Genomic DNA, 23737 nt, shown 5'->3' with positions numbered 1-23737 from the left:
ACACAACCACTGCAGAGAAGCAATTGCACAGACAAATTGGAGAAAATGTTCTCATTTCCATTACTCGGAGCTCTCCTTTTGTTTCCCACTTCTCCTATTCCCTCATAGTGCCTTGATGATTGTCCAGTAAGAGACGGTATTTCAGCATTTTTTTTAGGCAAATTCTTTCCATAGTTTCACCACACATGCAGCAGTCAGCTCATGTGTTAGCAACAAACTTGGGCAAAGTCCTTTATAAGCTCTTGGTAGAGTTGGGGAAGTTGGTTGACAAGAAAACCACAAACATGAGGGAAACAAATAAAAACACAAAACTGAAGGAAATCTTTTGTTTCAGGCCTTGTAATCAGGAAGGATTATGAGAGAAAAAGAGTTCTGTGCAAAGCAAGAAGCAAGTACATAACGAAAGAGCCCATTTACCGTGAGGCTCGGTACTAGGACCACTACACTGCAGTAATTCCAAGGTGCAGATTTTTCACATATTTAATATTCATGAAATCAAGATCTGTTCCACAATCAACAGCCTAGGAATTACTGTGAACAAGTAGCTCTCCTGACGACTGTTCGTCTGTGCGTGTGTGAACTTCATTGTTATTACTGGTATTATGAATGGATGGACTGCAAACTACTTCAAGATTATTTCAGAAACGAATATAAATCTTGACTGACAGTAAAATAAAGAAAATGCTATGATGAAAACTTGTATAAGACATATAAGTGGCTTTTGAGAAAATTTCATAGACAGCAGTGAAAGAATTTTCACAAAATGATGTATCACCAATACCTCTGATAACAGAGAGGAGATACCTTAACCAATTCCATGCCACATAGCCTGTTAAAATAATAAAGTAAATTAAAAAAAAATAAAGTAAATTAGATGTTACCATAGAAATTTAAATTAAATATTTCATGTAAGTTATTTAATTATGAAATTCAGTATTTAATTTACTTAATTGTTAAATATTAAAGCAAATATTTAATTTAAATAGTAATTTAAACTAAATTAAAATTTTACATAGAAACTTAAATCGAAGAGAATGTGTGATACAAATTGGCTAAGATATGTCTAATATCTCCTCACATACAGAGTTTACCTCTTTTAAATTATTAATACTTTGATGCAGATGTCTCAATATCCATGTGTCTCTACCCAACTTTTCCTCTGTAATATCATATTAAAATGATAAAAACCTCTGTTTAAAGGAGTTTTGTAAAGCTTCTGTACTTTTAAAATAGAAGTTTTAAGTGAGAGGAAAGCATTGTCTCATACTTTTGTAATCTTGTTTTCTTTCTTTGTGGCACGTGAAAAAATGCAGCAACCTTTAACTGATGGGTGTCTTATAATTGACGAAAGGCAGTAGTTAAAGCTGTTTGAGAAGTAGATCAAAGACAAGTTTTCCTTAAGTTCGCAGACAGGAGGACATACATGACAGATAAGGATCCAGACCATCAATTCCAGATGGTGACAAACTCTGAACTTTCCCTTCATTTCTATGTTGTCCACCCAGTCACCCTGAACACAGAGAGATTCCAGAAAGGCTTTGCAGGAGAGGGTGTTGTTAGGAATGGGAGCAGGCAGGAATTGCACTCGATAGCTCAGGGTTGGGAAATACCATTTGGACTTTGAACTGGTCACAAACCTGTGTTGTAGAGTTGTAGGAGAAGGTGGGTGTTATAACCACGCCACTCGCAGAGATGCTGACACTGGAAATGGAGTCACTGCCCACTCCCCAGACCTCAAAGTAGCCCAGTCTCAAAGGGTTTGTATCGCTGATGTATTTGTTGAAAATTATATGACTGTGCATCATATTCTGTCAATTGGAGACAAAAGAAACCAGAGGACGGGGGAAAAAAAAAAAAAAACAGCGAAATTTGTTCAAATTTCTTACAATCTCTTTTTAGGCACAAATGTAGAGCATGAAATGACAATTTAAGAGTCCCCACCTTGTGACCTTGCACAGTGAGACCATGGTTTTAACATTCTGCCTCCTATCGCCAGCCATCACCCAACTTTGCACTGGTTAAACACCAGTAAGGTCTCTAGAGTCACCCCAACTCTAAGGAGACAAAGAATCTCAGCTACCAGGAACCTTTATATTCCACATGTGGAGAAGTAACAAAGCATGCCAATCATTCCAAGGCAACATAGGAACAAGGGCTAGAAAACATTGAAATGGTCTGCCCATCTTGATTGGTGAATTGGACTAAGTTACTGATGAAATATGAGTGTTTTAATCACAGAAAACTTCCTGGGAGCACTTGACATCTCTATATGAAGTCTAGAGAAAGGGTAAGATGCAAATTAGGGTTAGGACTCTTGAGAGTTCCTTGGACTGCAAGGAGATCCAACCAGTCCATCCTAAAGGAGATCAGTCCTGGATGTTCATTGGAAGGACTGATGTTGAAGCTGAAATTCTAATACTTTGGCCACCTGATGCGAAGAGCTGACTCATTTGAAAAGACTCTGATGCTGGGAAAGATTGAGGGCAGGAGGAGAAGGGGACAACAGAGGATGAGTTGGTTGGATGGCATCACTGACTCAATGGACATGAGTTTGGGTAAACTCCGGGAGTTGGTGATGGACAGGGAGGCCTGGCATGCTGCGGTTCATAGGGTCGCAAAGAGTCGGACACGACTGAGCAACTGAACTGAACTGAAGATGCAAATTAGTAACGTGAACAGTGAAGTAATTCTAAGTGATGATGTATATCCTACGACATCCAGCACCCTAGTAAGCTGGCAGAACTCTACATTCACTCTTCATAGTCCCAGCCACACTCACCTGGCTGACCGAAAAGTGGGCCAGGTAATAGAGTCCTTTTTCATAGGTATCTGCAAACAAACAACAAAGTAAGCATGACCTGGAACTACACCCTAGAATTCTAACGGCTTACCTATCTTGGTTGGGAAAGTAGGGATGTTTTTTGTTCATGATCTTTTTAAATTTTATTTTTCTTCTTTACAGACTTTCATTCTGAGAGAGATGAGTCAGAATCCGCCCCTAACCTCAGTTTACACAGATTGTCTGAAACAAGTGTATATAGATGCCTCGGTCTAACAGAGTCCCCTCCTATAATGGCATTTTCTAACATCATTCTTAATCCTCTTCTCTCTTTTGTGATTCCCAACTTCTTGGTAGTCAAATTCCCAAATTTCTTCTGCTAGAGTCACATATATGCACACACATGCATGCACACCCACATCACAAACACCAAGACTGGTGTACAACTGGTCAGTTAATCTTGAGTGGTTTTAGGCAATTTTTTAAAGCAGTCTCCAGAGAAGAGCCTTTTTGTTCTTATCCTTAATTTATGCCACAGGTCCAGGGAGAATATCTTTAAGGGTGGACTAGCCAAAGCCTGACTGTTACAGGTACTCCCACACACACACCCTAACTCTGTGGCTTCCTCCCTCTTCCTTAGACGCTTGCCTCTTTCGGAGCTCCTTATCACTTAGTCAGAAGGCATTGCCTATCCTCTAAAACTGTGCTGTCTGAGATAGCAGCCACTAGACAAATGTAGCTATTTAAATTTAAATTAGTTACAATCAAATAAAATTTAAGCTTCGGTTGCTCAAATACTCTTGTCACATTCTAAGTGCTCAACAGTCACATACGCCTAATTGCTACCATGTTGGACAACCCAAATACAGATCATTTCCATTGGTACAGAAAGTTCTATTGGACACCCCTGGGCATAGAAATAACAATAGTACTTGAGACATCCTTCTGGGAGTTTACTAACTCCTGTAAACTCTTAATAGAAACCGCCTCCTCCGAATAATAGCACAGCTATTGCTTTTCTTAGTGGAACACGTAATTAGGGAATTGCCTCTGAACATAAACCATATATGGAAGTATAGCTCAGTTGGCTGCAAAGAAACTTTCCCTACAGCTCCTTATACTGCTCTTTTTCACAATGGATTAGGACAACTAGATAATGGTGAGAGATTCTGAACTAAGCTTCATATAGATGAGGCACAAAGATCATGTATTATGAGTAACAAATGGCTATATTTTAAAATGCACAATTGTCTTAACACATAAAAGGAAATTGCAGCCCTATAAGATATCCAGGAACCTAGTATTGACATGAAGGAATTGGAGGAATAGCTATACTCACCAATGCTTTGCCCATCATCCCAGAAGAGCCAGCCTTCAGCAGTCCCCTCATCATCCAAGGCGACCTTGAAACCTAAGAATTTCTGACGGCTGCAGTGAGGTAGGAAAGAGACATTGGGTAAAAACAAAGCCACAGCCACAAACCAAGCATTTTCATAAAAACAAAAAGGAAGTGCTTCTAGATATAAAGACTGGGTACTAGGATTCTGGAGACTTGGGATCTAGTTCTAGTCCTGACTCCATAAGCTCGACAATTTCATGTCAGGAATGAATGAATGAATCAAGGGGAATTTTAAGGCTCTATAAGCTCACAGGAGTTCTGCAACGTCTACAAAGAACTACAAGCAAATGCACTGGTTTCCTTTCTTTCCCCACTGTGAGGAAAGCCTAATGTTTCAATCTTTCTTCCTTCACGACCTAATCTCCGCATGTACAGCGAGTTCTGCTTACAGATGTCCTAAGTTCTTCAGTTTTTAACTGAATTTTTGCAATCAAATAAATAGGGCTTCAAGGATTTTAATTTGACATCAGATAGACATGGATTTTAGATAGACATGGATTTTAGTCTCTGTTCAACTACTTACTATGTTGACTCTAAGTTAATCATTTAACTTCCTGAAGCTTCTCTTTGCTAATCTGCAAAATGTGGATGATAACAGTACTGATACCAAGGGCTTAGTTTTCCTTTTGTTAGGAAAAATAGAAAATCTCTAAATACAAATCTCCATATTAGTACAGTTCTAGGCACAGAGCAAGCGTTCACCTGATGTCAGCTATTATCAATTATTATATGGGTCTAGAATATATAGGTTATACATTAGGCCTAGAATTTTTAAACCTTGCATATAAGGAATATCAGCCTCAGTTTCCATCTGGCTTACACAAGTTTTTAGCAATAATATTCTTAGCAAAGAGACAATTATGATCCAGATGGTCTTTTAAGGTTTTTTTGATGTGGACCATTTTTAAAGTCTTTATTGAATTTGTTACAGTATTCCTTCTGTTTCACATTTTGGTTTTTTGACCACGAGGTATGTGGGATCTTAGCTGCCTCACCATGGATCAAACCCGAACCCTCTGCATTGGAAGGTAAAGTCAAATCACTGGACCACCAAGGAAGTCCCTGGTGGTGGTGGTGGTTTAGTTGCTAAACCACCTAGACTCTCACAATCCCGTGGACTGTAGCATGCCAGGCTCCTGGGTAGTCTTTTAAAACTAGCATGAACCATGGTTGCTCCTATTTGACTTCCATTTCAAATGTCACTATTTAAACCTAACACCTCACCCACTTAGATCTCAAATAGCTGTTAATTAAGAATTGTTTGAAGAGTACAAAATCCAAAAAAGGCTAAAATATACACAAGCAAGCAAGCAAGCAAGCAAAAATGTTTACTATTGGGTTAGCCAAAAAGTTCTTTCAAATTTTTCCATACCATCTTATAGAAAAACCCAAATGAACTTTTTCGGCCAGCCCCGTAAAACTGCTTTTGGGCCCACAGATTGCTGGGCTTCATCAGCTCTGAGTTAACAGGCATGGAAAGGAGAAATCTGGGGCCCTTGTTCACCTTAAGTGGGTGTTCTGTGCAGGCTCTTGCCAGGGCAGGACGTAGCCCCCACGGACATGAAGATTAATGTGGTCAAGAGGCGCTGGCAAGGACTTCCACTCACCCAGGGATTGAATGGCCACACCCTGTGGGCGAGAAGAAGGTCAGGGATGATAAGGGAACGCCTCTGTCTGGACAATGATCTACAAGCCATCTTGTCACGCTCGGGACCTGCTGCTGTCTGGCATCGGTTATCACGCTTTTCCTATGCTCACCACCTGCTGTGTGGGCTCCAGGCTGCCAGGACACCAGGTCAGGATCCCAACCATAGCTGCCTCTCACCCTAGCCTCACTCCACATCCTGTTTCTGCCTCCAGCAGCGCTGCCAGAGGAGGCTGAGCGATCCTTTTATTGTATTCGGCTCTTGACTCACTCCCCACAAAGACATGTCCAGACCTTCCCTTTGCTTGGTCCCCACTCTGCTTCCATCTCCCTCCACTGCCCCATGCCCTGCTCCCACCAACTTCACTAACACCTTTGACTTCTACTTGACAGAAATCATTAAAGTGAATGGACCTGCTTCACAAATCCTTATCTTTAAGTCACTGTATCTTCCTTTACATTTCACATCTTGATCTTGCCCCATATGTGACAGGGAGAAGTGGCTCTCACCCCAAGCCATGAATCTCAATTCCTTCCTAACATATTCTCAAGCTGGAGCCCAGCTTCTCATATTCAGCACTATGGACATTCTGGGCCAGCTAACTCTATTATGGGGGCTGTTTTGTGCTTTCTGGATGTTGACCAATGTCCACCCCCCAGAGGCCAGCAGCCTCTCCCCCGCCTTCCACCACATTGTGACAACCAAAAATACCCCCAGACTTGCCCAGTGTCCCCTGGCAGGCAAGTCCTCCCATCTGAGAATCACCACTTTGGAAGCAAGAAGCAAAGCTAACATTTCTTCACTTTTGGTCCCTGATGTTCATTCTATACAGATTTGATCTGTATCACATTCCCCGGGTCAGACTCTGTTTCATGGGCAGCCTCAGGACTCCAGAGTCTACAGACCTTAATACAAATTCCAGCCCATACCTCTGGGCTTCTTCAATTTCCTCACTGATATCATGAGAAAAGTGAATTATATGCTCTCTAATGACAATTTATTCCAATATCTTATGAATACTGGACTGGTGATTCTACCTTCAAGTGAAACTTGATGCATGTAAAACTGTCAAAGTTATCTTCTTATCAAATTCTTTATTTCTTCTGATTTTTTTTCATTCTACCACACATTGTGGCTACATAGGATATGATACCTTCTCATGATTTCCTTTCTAGTACCTGATGAGTCACAAGCTTGTTTACTTCCCTTTAAATCATTTCTGACTGGGCTCGCCTAAAAAGTGCCTGTTAAAATATCCATAAAGACATGACTCTAAGGTCAAATCTTAAAGCAGCACTATTAAAATAAGAATAAACAATGTAACATGACTTTGTATAGGAGAAATCTCGCCAACCGTGTAATCACTGAATATGACTGAAAAGCACTGTTTTTAAAATCCAGTATATCGTCTACACTGTAAACAAACAAAATGGCCACAAGCGAAGTAGATAAAAACTGATTCACACACACTGTATGCTCTTAGTCTTAACTAAAATAGGTAATCAATAAGACAAGCCAGAATAGTTCCATGCTTCTCCCTGTCCCAATAGTCTACAAATGGTAATGCCCAATATGATAGAAAGGAAAGAGGGGTGGATAGAAGCCAACATCATGGCATGTGCAGTCACACAGGCACAACCAAGACAGGCAAAAACTCTGCGAAGAGCTATCAACTGCTGATTCAGCAGCTTGTTTAGAGAATCCGAGAGTCTGAGTAGATGAAGGTCCAGCTTTGGCAGAAGTGCACCAGCCTGTCCTGCCTCAAGATACCTGCCCCTTCATCAAACAGGTGGGGCCTGAAGATCAAGAGTAAGCACACCATGTTGCTTTTGCAGTCAGATGAGCCCAGAAGGGACAGTGGGGGATGAGAGTCCACAACTACCAAGGCAGCAATGAGGAAGAGTCATAACCTCCCAGAAGTGGGAGCCACCAAGATAGGGAGCTAGGAATCTTACATTCTTTGCCCACCCTTCATGCAAGCAATTGTTCATTCCCAGTTCCACTGGACAAGCAGCAGAGAAAATGCACAAAAATGGGAGTTCTCAAAACAAGTGGGGCTTTCTTATTTTTTCTTTTCCTGCTTTCCATCTCTTTGCCTGTCTGTTCTACTTTCTGGGTAATTTCCTAGATTGTACCTTATAATTTCCTTTTAAGCAAAATTCCTGCATCATGCCTTTAATTTGCAAGGATTGCTTTGTAAGTAAGTCTTGTTTAAAGTATGCTTTCTTATTTTAGGCATATCGTCTCATCTTTCTGAGGAAACAAATTTTCTAGTTAACTTATTAATAACATACGTACAGAAAATTATACAAATAACAAGTACACAGCTCAATAAAGTTTTACCAAGTGAACACACCCATGAAACCACCACTTAGATCAACGACTATTACCAGCATCTCAAATGGCTCTCTCCTCCCCTCTCATAATAAGCACCACACCAAAGGCAGCAACTTTTCTGATTTTTATCATTTTTGCCTAGTTTTGAACTTGTATTTCATAAATGGAATCATACACTCTTTACTGGTTTGTATCTGGCCATTTGTGCTCAAGGTTATGTCTGTGATATTTATTATCTTTATTTGTGTAGCAACACTTTATTAGTGTTTAGTTTTAAAAATAGAATACAATCCACTTATCCATTTTACTGTTGATGGACATTTGGCTTATTTCCAGTTTGTTGCTCTTTTACAAATCTTGCTGCTATGAAACCTTCTTGGACTTTTTTGGTAAAATATACACACTCTAGGAATAAATCTGTAACATTATCATTTCTTCCCAGACATACATTAACATATACATAGCTATATAATTAATTGGTATATATTAATAATATAATTGATTTATAATAAATAGTGATATATATATGACATATTAAATAACATATAATTATATATGGTTACTAATATATAATTATATAATGAAGTAGGTATTAATTATACAGTTAGCATATAATAGATAGTGATATGCTATCTAATATGTTACTTCAAGTCTGTTTTTATTTTCTGAATTGACAATATTATTTTAATGTAATCTGGGAGAATATAAAAAAATAACAGTCAAAAGCATTTCTGAAAAAGGATGATGACATATTGATCTGTCATATTATACCTATTTACAAAACCATAAAAAATCTACCAAAAAGAAAAAAAGAATTAAACTCTGACTTCTCTGTATCCCAGCAAAAGGTCCCTGCTGGAACCTTCTGTGAAAGACTGTTTCCCCAGCTGAGTCTCTGGGGTTCAGACTAGCCCAGAAAAGTTGTATGATGGAGAAGGTTGTGCTCCTTCCCCATTTCTAAATGCAGTTACATTACACCAACTCACAGGAGTCAGGCCTTATACTTCTATGAACCTTTTACACATGCCAAGGACCTTGCTTACCTTAGAAAGTACATTCAACAACACTTTGGGCATCTCTACTATAGAAGGAGGTATGTAAAAAGACAGAGAGGAAAAGGCTCCTAATACTTATGAACTTCCAGTCTAACAGGGAGGATATAAACAAAAACCATAGTTTTCAGCACAACTTCAAGCATTTTTCTAGTGTCTGCCATTATACAGCACTGTGAAAAGTGGTGGTGTAAGGAAAGAGACAAACTAGCAAAGAACACCCACAAAAAGCCAGGTAAGGCAGGAGACGCCTTTATGCATTTCACAGCAACTCTGTGAGGAAAGTGGCCTTTCCCCACGTGGAGGTGAGAAAACTGAGTCCACGAGGGGAAAACTGACTCGTTCAAGAGCACACAAGTGGGGTACCGAGCCAGAATTTGACCTGAGGTCTGTCAGAGTCTGAAGACTGAGTGCTACCGTTTCCCCAGGTTCTATAGAGGCAATCAGAAAAACTTACCGTGTAGTAATCATACCAGCGGGCTCTAGGGAAATATGCAGTGACATCTCTGGCGTTCTAAAATTAAACAAAAATAAGGTGTGAGTGCAGTAGGCTCAGCTACGGAGGGCAGAGTAACCCATTTGCATAGTAGAGGAGCCAAAACAACAGTAATGGCCTTGGACCTACAGACCTCTCTCTCTAGAGGTCACTGGTGTTGGGAATGGCTTCCTTCCCTGCCCTCTTCTCAAACTGGGAGATTTGCCTAACCAAAAGTGGTGGCTTCTGTAAAACCCTTTGGGATCCCGGAACTTACAGAGGAAAAAAAAATCATCATTTGCCTATAGGCTTATCCCATACCTTCTTCAAAGAGACAAACTGAGGTTGGGTCTAGAGCAGAAAAAAAAAAAAGAAAAAGAAAAATTGCACGTTTATGGACATCAATACTTCAGAAATTATGATTAGTGCAAATAAGTGTTGGAGAAAATCCATTTAACTGATATTTTCATCAGAAGCCTAATCATTGATAAAAGAAGTAAAGAAATGGCTGCCTAAGGACCTCTTTTAGAGGAAGGGAAGGGAAGGGCTAGCCAGTGATGACATTATACACATTGCTGCAAAAACTTCTTCTGAAAAGTTTTGCTTTAACAGTGATAGAGGGTAGGAAGGATTTCTTTGTATTAACAGTACTGCCCCCACCTGACTCCTACTCATTTCAATTAAAGAAGAAACAATTATATCTTCAAGTATAATAGAGGGTTTTTTCCTTCTCGACTGTTCAAGGAATCAGAACTTGATATGCTGATTTTAAAGATGAAGAAGCTGAAGATCGGACATCTAAGTGAAGGACTTCAGTTCAGAGGGAGAAGAAGAGACAAAGCAGACGAAGAATAAGAAAGCACCTCTCAGGACCCCAATCCGATGAGGCCTCTACTCCTTAACTAGTCTCTGGCCTCACAGTCGGGATCCCCTATTCATCAGAGGCCTCCATACTCACAGCCTCCAGGACAGGGCTGACCAGGAAGGCTGGGCCCAGCAGGAACTGACTGTCTACATCCCAGGTCACCCGGTCTGACACAAACCTGGGGAGGGAAAACCGAGGTATCACAGTTTAAGACCCCCTTACAGGAGGCCAGGTCAAGGCCTTGAAGAAACTCCTCAAATTCAGACCTAAGTTGGAAATGCAGCTGCATTCTATGCCATCTTTATTCTTTCCCTAGATCTACCTTAATCAGATACATATTCACTTTCTACATATCATGCTCTTCAAACCCAGAAATGGTTGGGTTTAGACATGTCCTCCGCTATCAGTATGTCCAACTTCTTAAACTTCACTGCAAGCATGGCCTTCATTCCTCAGATATCCCCCTGGAATGCCTTCTTTTATGATGTGAGCTACTACAAATGCCCAAATTAGAAAGCAATTATTCTATGTTGCATTGTCTATCATGTTGAATTTTTTAAATATTCAGTAGCCTTTTATCACAGAGTGAAGGTGTGACTGACACCATGCTTAGAAGAGTCATAATGTATGGTCTGTGCCTAGAGAGCTTTTGGAAAAGACAGTCATGTCTTTAATTTGGAAGAATTCTGCAACAGCTACTATATAGATGGAAATTATCACAGTCATTGGGATCCTGGCTGGACACTCACTCATGGAGGAGAGCCGCACGACGGTGCTGCCCTCTGTGCTGGCCTTGTGCATCAGGGTGTAGATATATGGCAACAGGGTGTATCTGGTCTCCAGGACACTCTTGGAGATTGTCACGAAGGTAGAATTCCAGGACACGGGGTCTTGCCTCTAAGGAGAAAAAAAAGAGTGTTCGGTGCTTAGGGGAGCTAGGGGACTTAAAGAGGTCACCTCACGGTTAGTCCAAAGGAAGATCACACACAGCTAAACCAACAATGACTACAGACGAGGCTCAGCGAATATGTTTAATAGACTGAAGGAAATCACTGAAGCCTTCCCAGGACAGTTGAAAAACCTTCTCATAAGAAATTGGGCTGGGGGCGGGGGGTACATACCTGGTACAATGCCCAAACCAAAAGAATAATCTGAAGAACACTGAGGAATATGATTCACTGAAACGTGAAGATTCTTTCATGTATCTGTTGGCTATTTGTATATCTTTTTTTGGAAACCTGTCTATTCCATTCCTCTGCCCATTTTAATTCAGATTGCAGGATGGACAGAGATGGATTGTCAGTTAAAGTATAAAAACTTTTTGTTAGAAGTTAAATATTTCTGGTGATTAGATGTGCAGCATGGTGCCTATAACTAATGACTGTTGTTCAATTGCTAAGTCATGTCTAATTCTTTGAGACCCCATGGACTACCACATGCCAGACTTCCCTGTCCTCTTCCCTGTCCTTCACTATCTTCCAGAGTTTGCCCAATACTTAGTTTTATTATAGTTAACAATACTATATAATAAGGGCTTCCCTGGTAACTTAGTGGTCAAAGAATTAGCCTGCCATTGCAGGAGACATGGGGTCAGTCCCTGGGTCAGGAAGATCCCCTGCAGGAGGAAATGGCAACCCACTCCAGTATTCTTGCCTGGGAAATCTCACTGACAAAGGAGCCTGGCAGGCTACAGTCCATGCGGTCACAGAGTCAGACATTACTTAGTGACTAAACAACAACAACACTGTATTATAAACTTGAAAGTTGCTAAGAGTATAGATGTTAAATGTTCTTACCACAAAAAAAAAGAATGGTAATTATGTGAAGTGATTGAGGCATTAACTGACCCTACTGTGGTAATAATTTCATAATATGTTTCAAGTTTTTTTTTTTAAAGGAACATAAGGGTTTAATGGTTTATAAGATGTCCTTGGGGAATATAAACAACATCATGTGCTGTGTCTGACTCTTTGCGACCCTGTGGACTATAGCTTGCCAAGCTCCTCTGTCCGTGGAATTTTCTAGGCGAGATACTGGAGTGGGTTGCCATTTCCTTCTCCAGGGGAGCTTCCCGACCCAGGAATTGAACCTTCATCTCTTGCATCTCATGCATTGGCAGGCAGAGTCTTTACCACTGCACCACCTGGGAAGCCTATACATTACTTGTAGTTCAAATGGGAGTCTGTGTTCCTGGTGAACTTTTGCGTTCTGAGCTTAATGTCCTACCCTGGTCCCAATGGTATTGTGATTCCTTGCGAAGGGGTAGAAGGCCCCTAGTTGCATCCAGCGAGCACACATTTCATATTCAGCATCTTGAAAGAATCCACAAATATCTGCTCCTGTCTGAAACAAGATAGAACAAAATGGGCCAGTTAATGATTTCTGAAAGATGTCACCGTCTGCATCGTGATTAGGAGTGATCCCAAGGACACCACAGGGTCTTCCCTGGTGGTCCAGTGGTTAGAGTCCCCCTTGCAATGCAGGTGACAAGGGTTCAATCCCTGCTCGGGGAACTAAGATCCCACAAGCCACGGAATAACCAAGCCCACGGGCCACAACTACTGCGTCGGCGTGCTGCCATGAGAGATCCCACATGCCGCAACTAAGACCCGAGGCAGCCAAATAAATAAATACTTTTTTTCCAAAAAGAACAGAAAAGGACACTTACGTAGGATATACCAAAGAGACTAAACTCCATCATGCCTGCAAGAGAACCATGGCTGGGTCAGATGAGACACTCATGACCAGCCTCCTCCTCCCTCCCCAGAGAATCCTTGATGCAAGATCCTGACTCCTCTCCCGCCAGCAGCCCACACACCAATGATTGACTTCTTCAGCTGGTCCCACGCAGCCGTGTTGTCGCCCAGCCAGTGTCCTCCCCAGCGGCCAGAAGAGGGGAAAGTGGAGCGAGTGATGACGATCCCTCGCTGTCCCGTTACCTCCTGCACGCCTCTGCTCAGAGGGGGACAAGGGCGTGACTTAGGGCAGAGCAGGGAAGGAAAGCCCCAGAGCTCCTGAGCCCACGGCTCAAGGACAAAGCATCTCATGTGTCCCAGAAGGGAACATGGAAAACCGGGTCATGAGGTCCTGACTGACTGATTCCAGGTGATGGAGATAATATTAAAACTTGTGCCTTTATATGGTATTTACAATGTTTTGTAAAAACTAAAGAACATAATAGACTCACCGGATCACCTAAAAATAATAGCTAGTCACTGAATCTTGCTATCTATTTACTCAATACTCAGTTTAATATACTAGGGAAAGAAGAAGGTGAATTCCTGTATAAGGTTTTCCTTAGGATAATTCTTATTAAGCATGGACTGAGCACACAAAATGAGTCAGGAATAACCCAGTAGAACACCAGTTGGCTAGCCAACAGGAATGACAAAATAAATAAATCCCAATAGAGATGAGTCACTTTTGAAGTCAAGGAAAGAGATACCCAGTCCTCTGTGTTCCCATCTAATAGCTAAAGTTACTATAGCATCGTCCACACCCTGTGATGATTGCCTGTGTTTCCATGTGTGTTTCCTCCATGAGGAATATTAGCCTTTTACCAGCATGACCAGCTCTTATTTAAATCTGTCCTCCTCACTAGGATCACAGGCTGTGATCCTAGGATCACAGGCTCCATGCTCATGAGTGTTTAATGCTGGGTTGGCAAAACTGTCCATTGGGGTTTTTCTATGCCATGTTACAGAAAAACCCAAATTTTAAGGCCAACCCAATAAGTGAGAATTGCTATAGAGCTATAATTAAAATCTACCCAACACTTGATGCGAAGAAACCAACTTCATTGGAAGAACCTGAAGAACCGACTTATTGGAAAAGACCCTGATGCTGGGAAAGATTGAAGGCGGGAGGAGAAGGGGACAACAGAGGATGAGATGGTTGGATGGCATCACTGATGCGATGGACATGAGTTTGAGTAGACTCCAGGAGCTGGTGATGGACAGGGAAGCCTGGTGTGCTGCAGTCCATGGGGTCTCAAAGAGTTGGACACAACTGAGCGACTGAACTGACTGACTGAACTCTTGGAGGAGGGAATGAAAGGAGGAGCTTCCCCAGTCCCAGGCCATCCCCTCAGGCTGTCCCCCCGGAGAAGGGCAATGACGACTCACTCGTACGTGGGTCTGGTCTGGGCCCACCCGTAGAGGCTGTGCACGTCGAAGTGGCGCACCGCTGAGCCGTCAGGCAGGACCTGCTGGCTCTCCATGCACAGGGTCTTGCTGCTCAGGCCCCGGTCCCTGGACTCCAGGTCTGAGGAGAAAGATCTAGCGATGTGACATTGACCCCTGCCTGATCCTATTTAGCCTTGACCTCGCTTCATGGGATTGAAGCAAGGCAGTGTCTGGCTCTTAAGGCTAAGCTGACCTCTGCATGGGTCCCTCTTCTCCCCAGCGTCCTGGAAATGTGCCTGGCTCTTAGTTACAGTGGCACCTGCAGGTGTGGTCAGCACCCAGGACCCCAGAGGAGAAAGCAGCAGCGTGCAGAGGACACAGTTGTCAAACACGGACAGGCTCCAACCGAGCTTTTAGCATGTACATTATTTCATATAATTCTTATCATGATTCTTTGAAGAAGATATCATGATCTTCCTTTTACAGTTTAAAAAACTGAGATTTGGAAAGAGCAAGTCATCTGCTGAAGCTCGTACCACTCATAGAGAAAATAATAATTGGATCCCAGACATGAACACAAGTACAGTGCCGAAGTCACTGACTCCATGGTAAGGGGAGGCTGTTACTGTCCACCCCCTGGTGACACAACAAATTCCTGGGGAGGGACTCGCATGAGCCTGAGGCAGTAAGACATTGAGCTATAGAGTCTGTGGGAGACATTACCACTGTTAAGTGTTTTCTGAAAAAAACTGAGAAATCCACTCAAAGGGGCCAATAACTTGCCCACACCCAACTGGGTAAAGTTCTCAGGAATGGACTTGTTACTTTGCCGCCTCGCCTCCACACCCCTGCAAAACAGAGCATCAGTCAGGATGTCCCTGAGCATCAGGGTAAATGCCAGGTTGCTGGGCTCTTGCAGGGCTCACTCCCTGTACCCATGAAGCTGCCAGTAGAGAAGGCCAAGGGTCCTCACATGGCATATAGGGAGGGTGGTTCAGAGTAGCATTCTTGCAGCCTGGAGGGACTGCTCCATTCACGAAGCTCGCTGGTTCATTCATATCCTAGAAATATCAAACCCAGAAATACTTTACTTTTAAAAAGAGTTACATCCTGTCAACCCAGAGAAAAGGAAGCAGAGAGTATATTGTTCACCATCCAATAGTTCCATAGATACCAGCCCAGGGAGATTCATCAAATCCAGCTCAAAAAAGATCAGGGAAGCCCTACAGAATGACTGGCTAGAGGATTTGAAAAAACTCTCACTGAGGGTGTAAAGTAGGCTCGGTTCCAAGGAATTCCTGGTTATCACCTTGGACTTTTATAGCCAGAGCTTCAGACAAGGTAGAAGCTAAGAGGCGTATCAGAGTGGGCTGGTCCTGACTGGAAGAGCTGCAGTCTGATGCATTCAAAGTCTTTCCTGGATGACTATTACCTCTTCGGATTAAAGGTCAGGGATACATATACTGAGGCAGGCAGAGCTAGAAACGCAATTGTCCCCATGTACGCAGACACAAACGTTCACACTTACAATCCACAAGCCATCGAACTTCAAGCTCTTCTCTGGTTCCCGTGGATTAGTGTACAGTTCTGTCAACTCCCTCTTCCACCATGTGGTAGTTGAATTACGGAAAAAGTCTGGAAAGGCCACAAATGCCCTGTATTTCTGTAAGAAGGAAATTTATTTGTCCCAAATAAATATATTAGACAGAAAATTGGCATTTCCTGAAAGCTTAACTTACAAAACCTGTACTGTGTGGTGATAATTAATCCAAACAGAGCTTAAGGAATGTTCTTAGCTTATTTGAAATACAATGAATGCAAAGAATAGAAATGAGCACAAATGAAACCCCTTCTTATCATCTGGAAAGCATTCATGGACTGTTTTCCTCTTTGATTCAACACGAATGGTAGCTACCAACACCCTGAACTCACTGTTTCATCTGTTAGATACCCACTCCTCAACCTCCGTGCTGATGTTCCCTAAGCTCTCCTCAAAGACAAAGCATGAGCCAGGGAGACTGCGGCTTGAAGGGGGCAGAGAGCAGATGTATTGTCAACAGGTTGGTAAGAAACATCCAGGTGATTCTCCCCTATTTCATTCTCGGGAGGAAAAGGTGGTAAGAGGTAAGGTTGCATTTTATTACATTAAACTATCTAACCGATATGTATCTGGGTTTTCTACGGTTTCAGAGTCAACTGAGAAGTGCAGTGTCAAATACTTATTGCATGACCTAGGCTTTAAATATGTACATTATTTCATGTAATTCTCATCCTAATTCTATGAAGAAGAATTAATTGTGTGTCAACTAAATTGGAAGAACTTAAAGAGAAAGTTTCAACTCCCCTGTCTCCTATCTTCTTCAAATGATAAAAACAGTGTCTTTATTTTAACCTGGAAAATGGACCCAAGGTATAACTCCAGAACTATAACCCTTTGGAGAGGAAGGCCCTCGTTGACCCTTGTATTCCCCCACCACGCTGAGCTTAGAAACTGCATAATTGTAAATTCATTCCACTTAACAACAGCAAATCTTCATAAATTTCTACATAACTATGATGCTTGTTATGGACCTTTATGGTCCTTCATATGTCTTAGTAAATCGGTTCTTCTGTGTTCATCAGTGCATTTCAAGAGTTAAAAGCTAAATAATGCTGATGGCAAGGGTGTGGGTGGCGTGGGAACAACAGAAAGAGAACTTGGATTAGGGAACTTCCAGTTCTGATACACAACAGATAATAGGCAAGTGGAAAACCAACATCTAGATAGAAGACCACAAGGAACAGCAGAAAAAAAAAAACAAACAAAAATGGATCAGCACACAGGGACCCAGCTCACAGAGAATGTCAAGGTGTTGAGTCACATCACTGAGCATCTTGTGAAGGGGAAGCATGTCAAGAAAGCCTTTTTTGTTAGAAAATGGAGGTAGAAATATAGAAACAACAAACCAGAACCTTTCACCAGAAACAGAGAGCTCCAGCTCAGGCAGAGGAGGAAAATGGAGGACTAGAGTAGACAGAGTCAATACTGGTCGTGTCTAAGAGGTAACTGAATTTCGAACAAGATACAAGTGAGCGATTTGACCATTTTGATTTATGAACCACACTAAAAGGGCTCTTGCCCATGAAATGAAGAAAATTCTGCTGTTCTCCAAGGTCTTAGTTCTACCTCACTCCAGTCTGTGTTCCACTCTTGCTTCATTGCTTCTGCAATGCTATTTCCCCTCATCCTCAACCCATGATGTACCCACCTGGCCCCATTTCTTAGCAGGTAAACAAAAACAACAACTGGTAAGAAAAAAAAAATAGATACATAGATCAGTGGAACAGAATAGAAAGCCCAGAAATAAACACATGCATATGCAGTCAATTAATCTTTGACAAGGATGAAAGGAACGTAAATGGGGAAAGAATAGCCTTCTATTAACAGTGTTAGAAAAGCATGGAGAGAATTCTCTGGTGGTCCAGTGGTTAAGACTCCATGCTTCCACTGCTGGGGGCCTGGTTTCAATCCCTGATTAGGGAACTAAGATCCTACAAGCTAGGTGGAGTGGGCAAAATAGAGAAAAGAAAAATGTGGATATCCACATGCAAAAGAATGGAACTGGGGCTTCCCTTGTGGCTCAGTGGTAAAGAATGCAATGAATGCCAATGCAGAAGACACTTGTTTGATTCCCGACCCGGGAGGATCCCACTTGCTTAGGAGCAACTAAGACCATGTGTCACAACTATTGAGGCTGTGTACTCTAGAGCTCAGGAGCCACAGTTACTGAAGCCTGCATGCCCAGAGCCCATGTTCCACAACAAGGGAAGTCACAGTGAGAAGCCCGAGCATCACAACTCGAGAGAGACCCCCACTTGTCCCAACTAGAGAAAAGCCTGTGCAGCAACGAAGACCAGCACAGCCGAAAAAAAATTTAAAAAGAATGAAATCGGACTCCTATCTTATACTGCTCATAAAACTTAATTCAAAATGACTTAAAGATTCAAGAGTAAGACCTGAAACCATAAAACTTCTAGAGGAAAACACAGGAAAAAGCTCCTTGACAGTGGTCTTGGCAATGACATTTTGGATTTGACGACACCAAAAGCACTAGCAACAAAAGAAAATGAAGTGAAATACATCAAACTAAAAAGCTTCTCCACAAAAAACAATCAACAAAATGAAAAAGCAGCCTACAGAACAGGAGAAAATATTTAACATGCAAATATCCAATGAGTTGATATTTTAAATACATATGGAAGCTATAAAACTCAATAACAAGGAAAATAACCCACAAATAAATTGATTTTAAAATGGACAAATGACCTAAACAGACATATTTGCAAAGAAGGCCTACAAATGGCCAACAGATACATGAAAAGGTTCTTAATATCATTAATCATCAAGGAAATGCAAATAAAAACCACAATGATAAGCTGTTTTGACAGCTTTTAAGAAAAAGATGACAGATAACAAGGGTTGGCAAGCACATGAAGAAAAGGGACTCCTTGGACACTGCCGGTGGGAATATAAACTGGTATAGCCAGAAATACAGAAAATACTATGGAGTTCCCTCCAAAAATTAAAAATAGAACTACCAAGTGATCCAGCAATCCTACTTCTGGGTATATCCTCTAAAGGAAGCAAAATTGGTATCTTGAAGAGAAATGTCCCATGTTCACTGAAGCATTACTCACAATAGCCAAGATGTTGAAATAACCTAAGTGTCTGCCCACAAATGAATGGATAAAGAACATGTGGTATGTATGTGTGTGTGTGTATACAGTACAATATCATTCAGCTAGGATAAAGAAGAAAAACTTGCCATTTGCAATAACATGGATAAACCTAGAAGGCGTTATTCTAAGTGAAATAAGCCAGATAGAGAAAAACAAACACTATATGATCTCACATATGTGGAATCGGAGAAAAACAAGTTGAACTCATAGAAACAGAGAGTAGAATCATGATTACCAGGTGCCAGGAGGTGGGGAAATGAGGAGATGCTGGTCAAAGGTTGCAAGCCTTAATTTATCAAATGAATGAGTTCCTGGACCTGATATCCAATGTGGTGATTATAGTTAATAATACTGTCTTGTATACTTAAACGGTGCTAAGAGAGTAGATTCTCCCCACACACATACACAAATGGCAACTATCTGAAATGATGGATGTGTTAATTAACCTGATTCTGGTAATCATTTCATGATATACATGTATATCAAATGATCACATTGTATACTTTACATATATACAATTTTATTTACCAATTATATCTCAGTTAAGCTGGAGGAAAAAACTAAAAACTAAAATAAATAAGTAAAAGTCAGGGATCCCATGGCCCTGAACTTCTCTGGCAGACACCTATGTCCATGGGGCCTGCCTGGACCACCAATCTTCAGGTGATCTTCTGTGAGAAACAACAGAGATTGCAGGAAGCTAGGTTCTCTCCCTTGGATCCTCATCTGAGATCCATGGTAAGTGAGAACCTGTTCCCAGGAGACAGCAAGTTTTAACATATGGCTAGAAACTTGGAGATACGATCACAGTTGAGGGACTTCCCTGGTGGTCCAGTGCTTGAGAATCTGCTTGCCAATGCAGGGGACACAGGTTTGATCACTGGTCCTGGAAGATCCCACATGCTGCGGAGCAACTAAGCCTGTGTGCCACAATTTCTGAAGGCCACATGCCTAGAGCCCATGCTTTGCAACAAGAGCAGCCACTGCAGTGAGGAACCCATGCGCCACAACTAGAGAAAGCCTACGTGCAGCAACAAAGACTCAGTGCAGCAAAAGAACGAAAAAAAGATCAAAGCTGAGAAACCCAAGGAAAGATGGGGGGATTTATAAGAGTGAAGACGGAGAAGTCTACCCACAAAAAGAAAGATGTACAGAGAAAAATACCCAATCAGTAAAGACAGGGGTGAGAGACTGTTTGAAAAGGATACTCAAAGCAAAAACTGCAAAAGGAACAATAAATATACTAATTCAGTCAAAAGACAGTGTTTCTTAGAGGTTTCATTCAGTGGAAATTTCCTGGATGTTTGTAATCTGAGAGCCATGGAATGGAAATCATCACTGTGTCACCTGAAACCATGGACAGAAGTAATTTAAGATCTCTGAGTCTTAGTTATGCAAAGCATAAAAGTACCTACCTCCCAACTAGGGTAAAATATTGCAGGCAAAGAGACTGGCACAAGACAGATGTACAGGACACGTTCCCTACGTGAGTTTCCTCATCTCACCTGTGCTCATGGCACACGGATGTCCAGTATCCTAAGCACGGTGGCACCTTCTTGACATCCCTGATCCCCCACATTCATACAAGCCCCTTACCTCCACTTGACTGTCCCAGTCTAGAGAACTGTTTATTACCACATCAGGAAAATCAGGCCAGACCTGTGAAGAGAAACATGTTTTAAAGCAATGCACTAGATAATTTCTCTTATATAGCATTTCCTAAGAAACTATAGGGCTTTCAGGTGGTAAAGAATCCACCAGCAATGCAAGAGACATAGAAGACACGGATTCAATCCTTGGGTTGGGAAGATCCCCTGGAGGAAGAAAATGGCAACCCACTCCAGTATTCTTGCATGAAAAACCCCATGGGCAGAGGAGCCTGGTGGGCTACAGTCCATGGGGTTGCAATGAGTTGGACTCAACTGAAGGGTTAAGCACACAAGAAATTATAAACCTTGTTCTAGGGGTGATAGTACTTCGATTTTCTTGTAGGATTGATCTAGAGAAAAGTGGATCACACAATGTACACACACATTCCTTTAAAATTCATTTTGATATTTGGCAAAACTAATACAATTATGTAAAGTTTAAAAATAAAATAAAATTTTTTAAAAAAAAAATTCCTTAATAGTGGTGACAAATACCAATGGAGAATATGAGAACTTCTGACCTCAAAGTCCGAATGGAAAAAAGAAAAAAATGCAAACACACTGACAGTGTGGGAATTAGTGAATCACTGCTCAGAGCATACCTTTCCCCAGACAATGCTCCCATCACTCGGATCTTTGATGAAGACATCATCCTCTACACCCCGTGTGAATGGCAGATAGGGCTTGGTCTCGTTGCCAGAAATGGCTGGGTCCTAAAATCAAAGCACAGGTCAGGTGAGGAAACCAAAGCCAGAGAATGACTCAGGGTAGGGAAAGGGAGAATTTCTCCCAAGAGGAGGCATGCCTTCCATCCGTGCTATAGAGTTTCTGTGAACCCAGGGAAATATACTTAATTTCTCTACTCATAGCATGGAAGAAAACACACATAAATCTTTCTCCACCAAAGTCCATTCAGTCTTCCAAACAGACTCCACCCAGTCACATAGCAACTAACCAGAATGATAATGACTCGCATCCCATCGGCCCTCATGCGAGTAATCAGAGCTGGAAACCCCGCAAACTCCGCGTCAAGGGTGAAGTCCAGCTGCCGCTCCATGTAGTCAATGTCCGAGTACTGCACATCCTGGAAGAGAAAAGAGGAAACTCACACAAGCCCAGGTCCACATGAGAACAATGGTCCAGTAACCAGGGGCGAAGTTCAGACGGCATCTGCTTGATTCTTTCAAATCCCACCTCTGTTATTTGCTAGGAATTAGGTTCTCGAAAATTCACCTAATTCTCAAACTTTTAGTAGTAAAAATAGAAAAAAAAAAAAAACTAAATTAGCAAAAAGCAGAATGATAATGTCGACCTCCACAATTTTGTCTGTGGAGATACATGAAAAAATTCGATGAGAGTACTTTGTAAAGGGCCAGAATAAGGATTGAACAGAAGATGAGATGGTTGGATGGACATGAGTTTGAACAAGGTCTGGGAGTTGGTGATGGACAGGGAAAGCCTGGCATGCTGCAGTCTGTGGGGTCGCAAAGAGTCAGACATGACTGAGCCACTCAACTGAACTGAAAGAGCAGACACAGTTATCTCTTCCAGGAAGCCAACTCAGGTATGAGGGGTACAGATTCAGACAAAATAATATACTAACACAGTACTAACACAACATGGACAGTAAATCCACTAAAAATAAAACAAACAAAAGCATCTGTAATTGCTTTGTAACAACAATCCTGGGGGTAACCAGACACAGTTTTCTTATTAAGAATAAAATACTGGCATGCTAGACTTTCCTTTAATAGGAAACAAGAGAAAATTCAGAGAATAATATTGATTAATAGAAAAATCAATGGCTCAGCAGCAAAGAATCTGCCTGCCAAAGCAGGAAATGCGGGTTGAATCCCTCTGTCGGGGAAATCCCCTGGAGAAGGAAATGGCAACCCACTTCAGTATTCTTGCTTGGGAAACCCCATGGATGGAGGAGCCTGGAGGGCTGCAGTTCATGGCGTCACAAAAGAGTCAGATATAACTTAGAGACTAAAAATCAACTCATCTTCAAGTAAAGGTGAAGTGTGTCTCCACAGGTATTTCTTCTGGAAACCAGTCCCAAGATCCCTACATTCAACCAAGAATTAGATCAAAACTGGGGGAACACTGAGCTTTAGTACTGGCAAAGTGTCGGAACTGAGGTTATATCTATAGACACGATGGTCTGACTGAATTTGGGTCAATTTTTTTTAATGAAGCACAACTACTCTTTGGGCCACATTTATACGGTAGCAAGGATGTTTTTAACTAGATGCCATGAAGTCATGTGAAAGAAATGGAAGCATGATCTAGTAGAAAGAACCCTAGAGCTGACCCAATGCCCTCCTCCTTTGGCAAATCACTGTGACTCTTCGAGCTGGGGACAATGACACCGCCCCCCACCCGCTTATATTATAACCACTGGGTAGGGTGAGACTGAGTGTGATCCTGTATGAAAAAGTACTCTGTAATTTTGTAGAGTCTGACAAAAATCAAACAAATGCAGACATCGAGACAAGGGCTGACCACGAGGTCCCAGAGCCAGAACCCCACAGGCTGACGACATACATAGGGGATCTGTGCAGCCACCATCGCGTCGTACAAGCTGGCGATCTCAGAGTCGTTCTGGTATCCATAGCGACACAGCTGAAACCCCAGGGACCAGTAAGGAACCATCACTGGCCGACCGATCAACTAGAAAATAAACAAAATT

The 23737-nt window shown here is 41.8% G+C and overlaps 1 protein-coding gene across 1 annotated transcript in view; it reads right to left on the bottom strand.

The window, feature by feature from the left end:
- The window catches only part of MGAM (maltase-glucoamylase), a 190282-nt gene that overhangs the window by 106103 nt on the left and 60442 nt on the right, over positions 1 to 23737 (bottom strand). The window contains exons 30-43 of the mRNA XM_055589393.1: positions 23593 to 23718; positions 22001 to 22129; positions 21648 to 21758; positions 20993 to 21055; positions 16206 to 16340; positions 15651 to 15738; positions 14678 to 14816; positions 13372 to 13505; positions 13222 to 13256; positions 12780 to 12896; positions 11299 to 11450; positions 10647 to 10731; positions 9671 to 9727; positions 5683 to 5807 (exon numbers count right to left, since the gene is read on the bottom strand). Coding sequence (XP_055445368.1) covers positions 5683 to 5807; positions 9671 to 9727; positions 10647 to 10731; positions 11299 to 11450; positions 12780 to 12896; positions 13222 to 13256; positions 13372 to 13505; positions 14678 to 14816; positions 15651 to 15738; positions 16206 to 16340; positions 20993 to 21055; positions 21648 to 21758; positions 22001 to 22129; positions 23593 to 23718 — 1496 coding nt within the window. The remainder of the gene's footprint in view (positions 1 to 5682; positions 5808 to 9670; positions 9728 to 10646; positions 10732 to 11298; positions 11451 to 12779; positions 12897 to 13221; positions 13257 to 13371; positions 13506 to 14677; positions 14817 to 15650; positions 15739 to 16205; positions 16341 to 20992; positions 21056 to 21647; positions 21759 to 22000; positions 22130 to 23592; positions 23719 to 23737) is intronic.

This window comes from Bubalus kerabau, chromosome 8 (assembly GCF_029407905.1).
Source record: "Bubalus kerabau isolate K-KA32 ecotype Philippines breed swamp buffalo chromosome 8, PCC_UOA_SB_1v2, whole genome shotgun sequence".
In the NCBI taxonomy this organism is placed as follows: Eukaryota; Metazoa; Chordata; class Mammalia; order Artiodactyla; family Bovidae; genus Bubalus; species Bubalus kerabau.
This window is presented reverse-complemented; position numbering and strand designations above follow the sequence as displayed.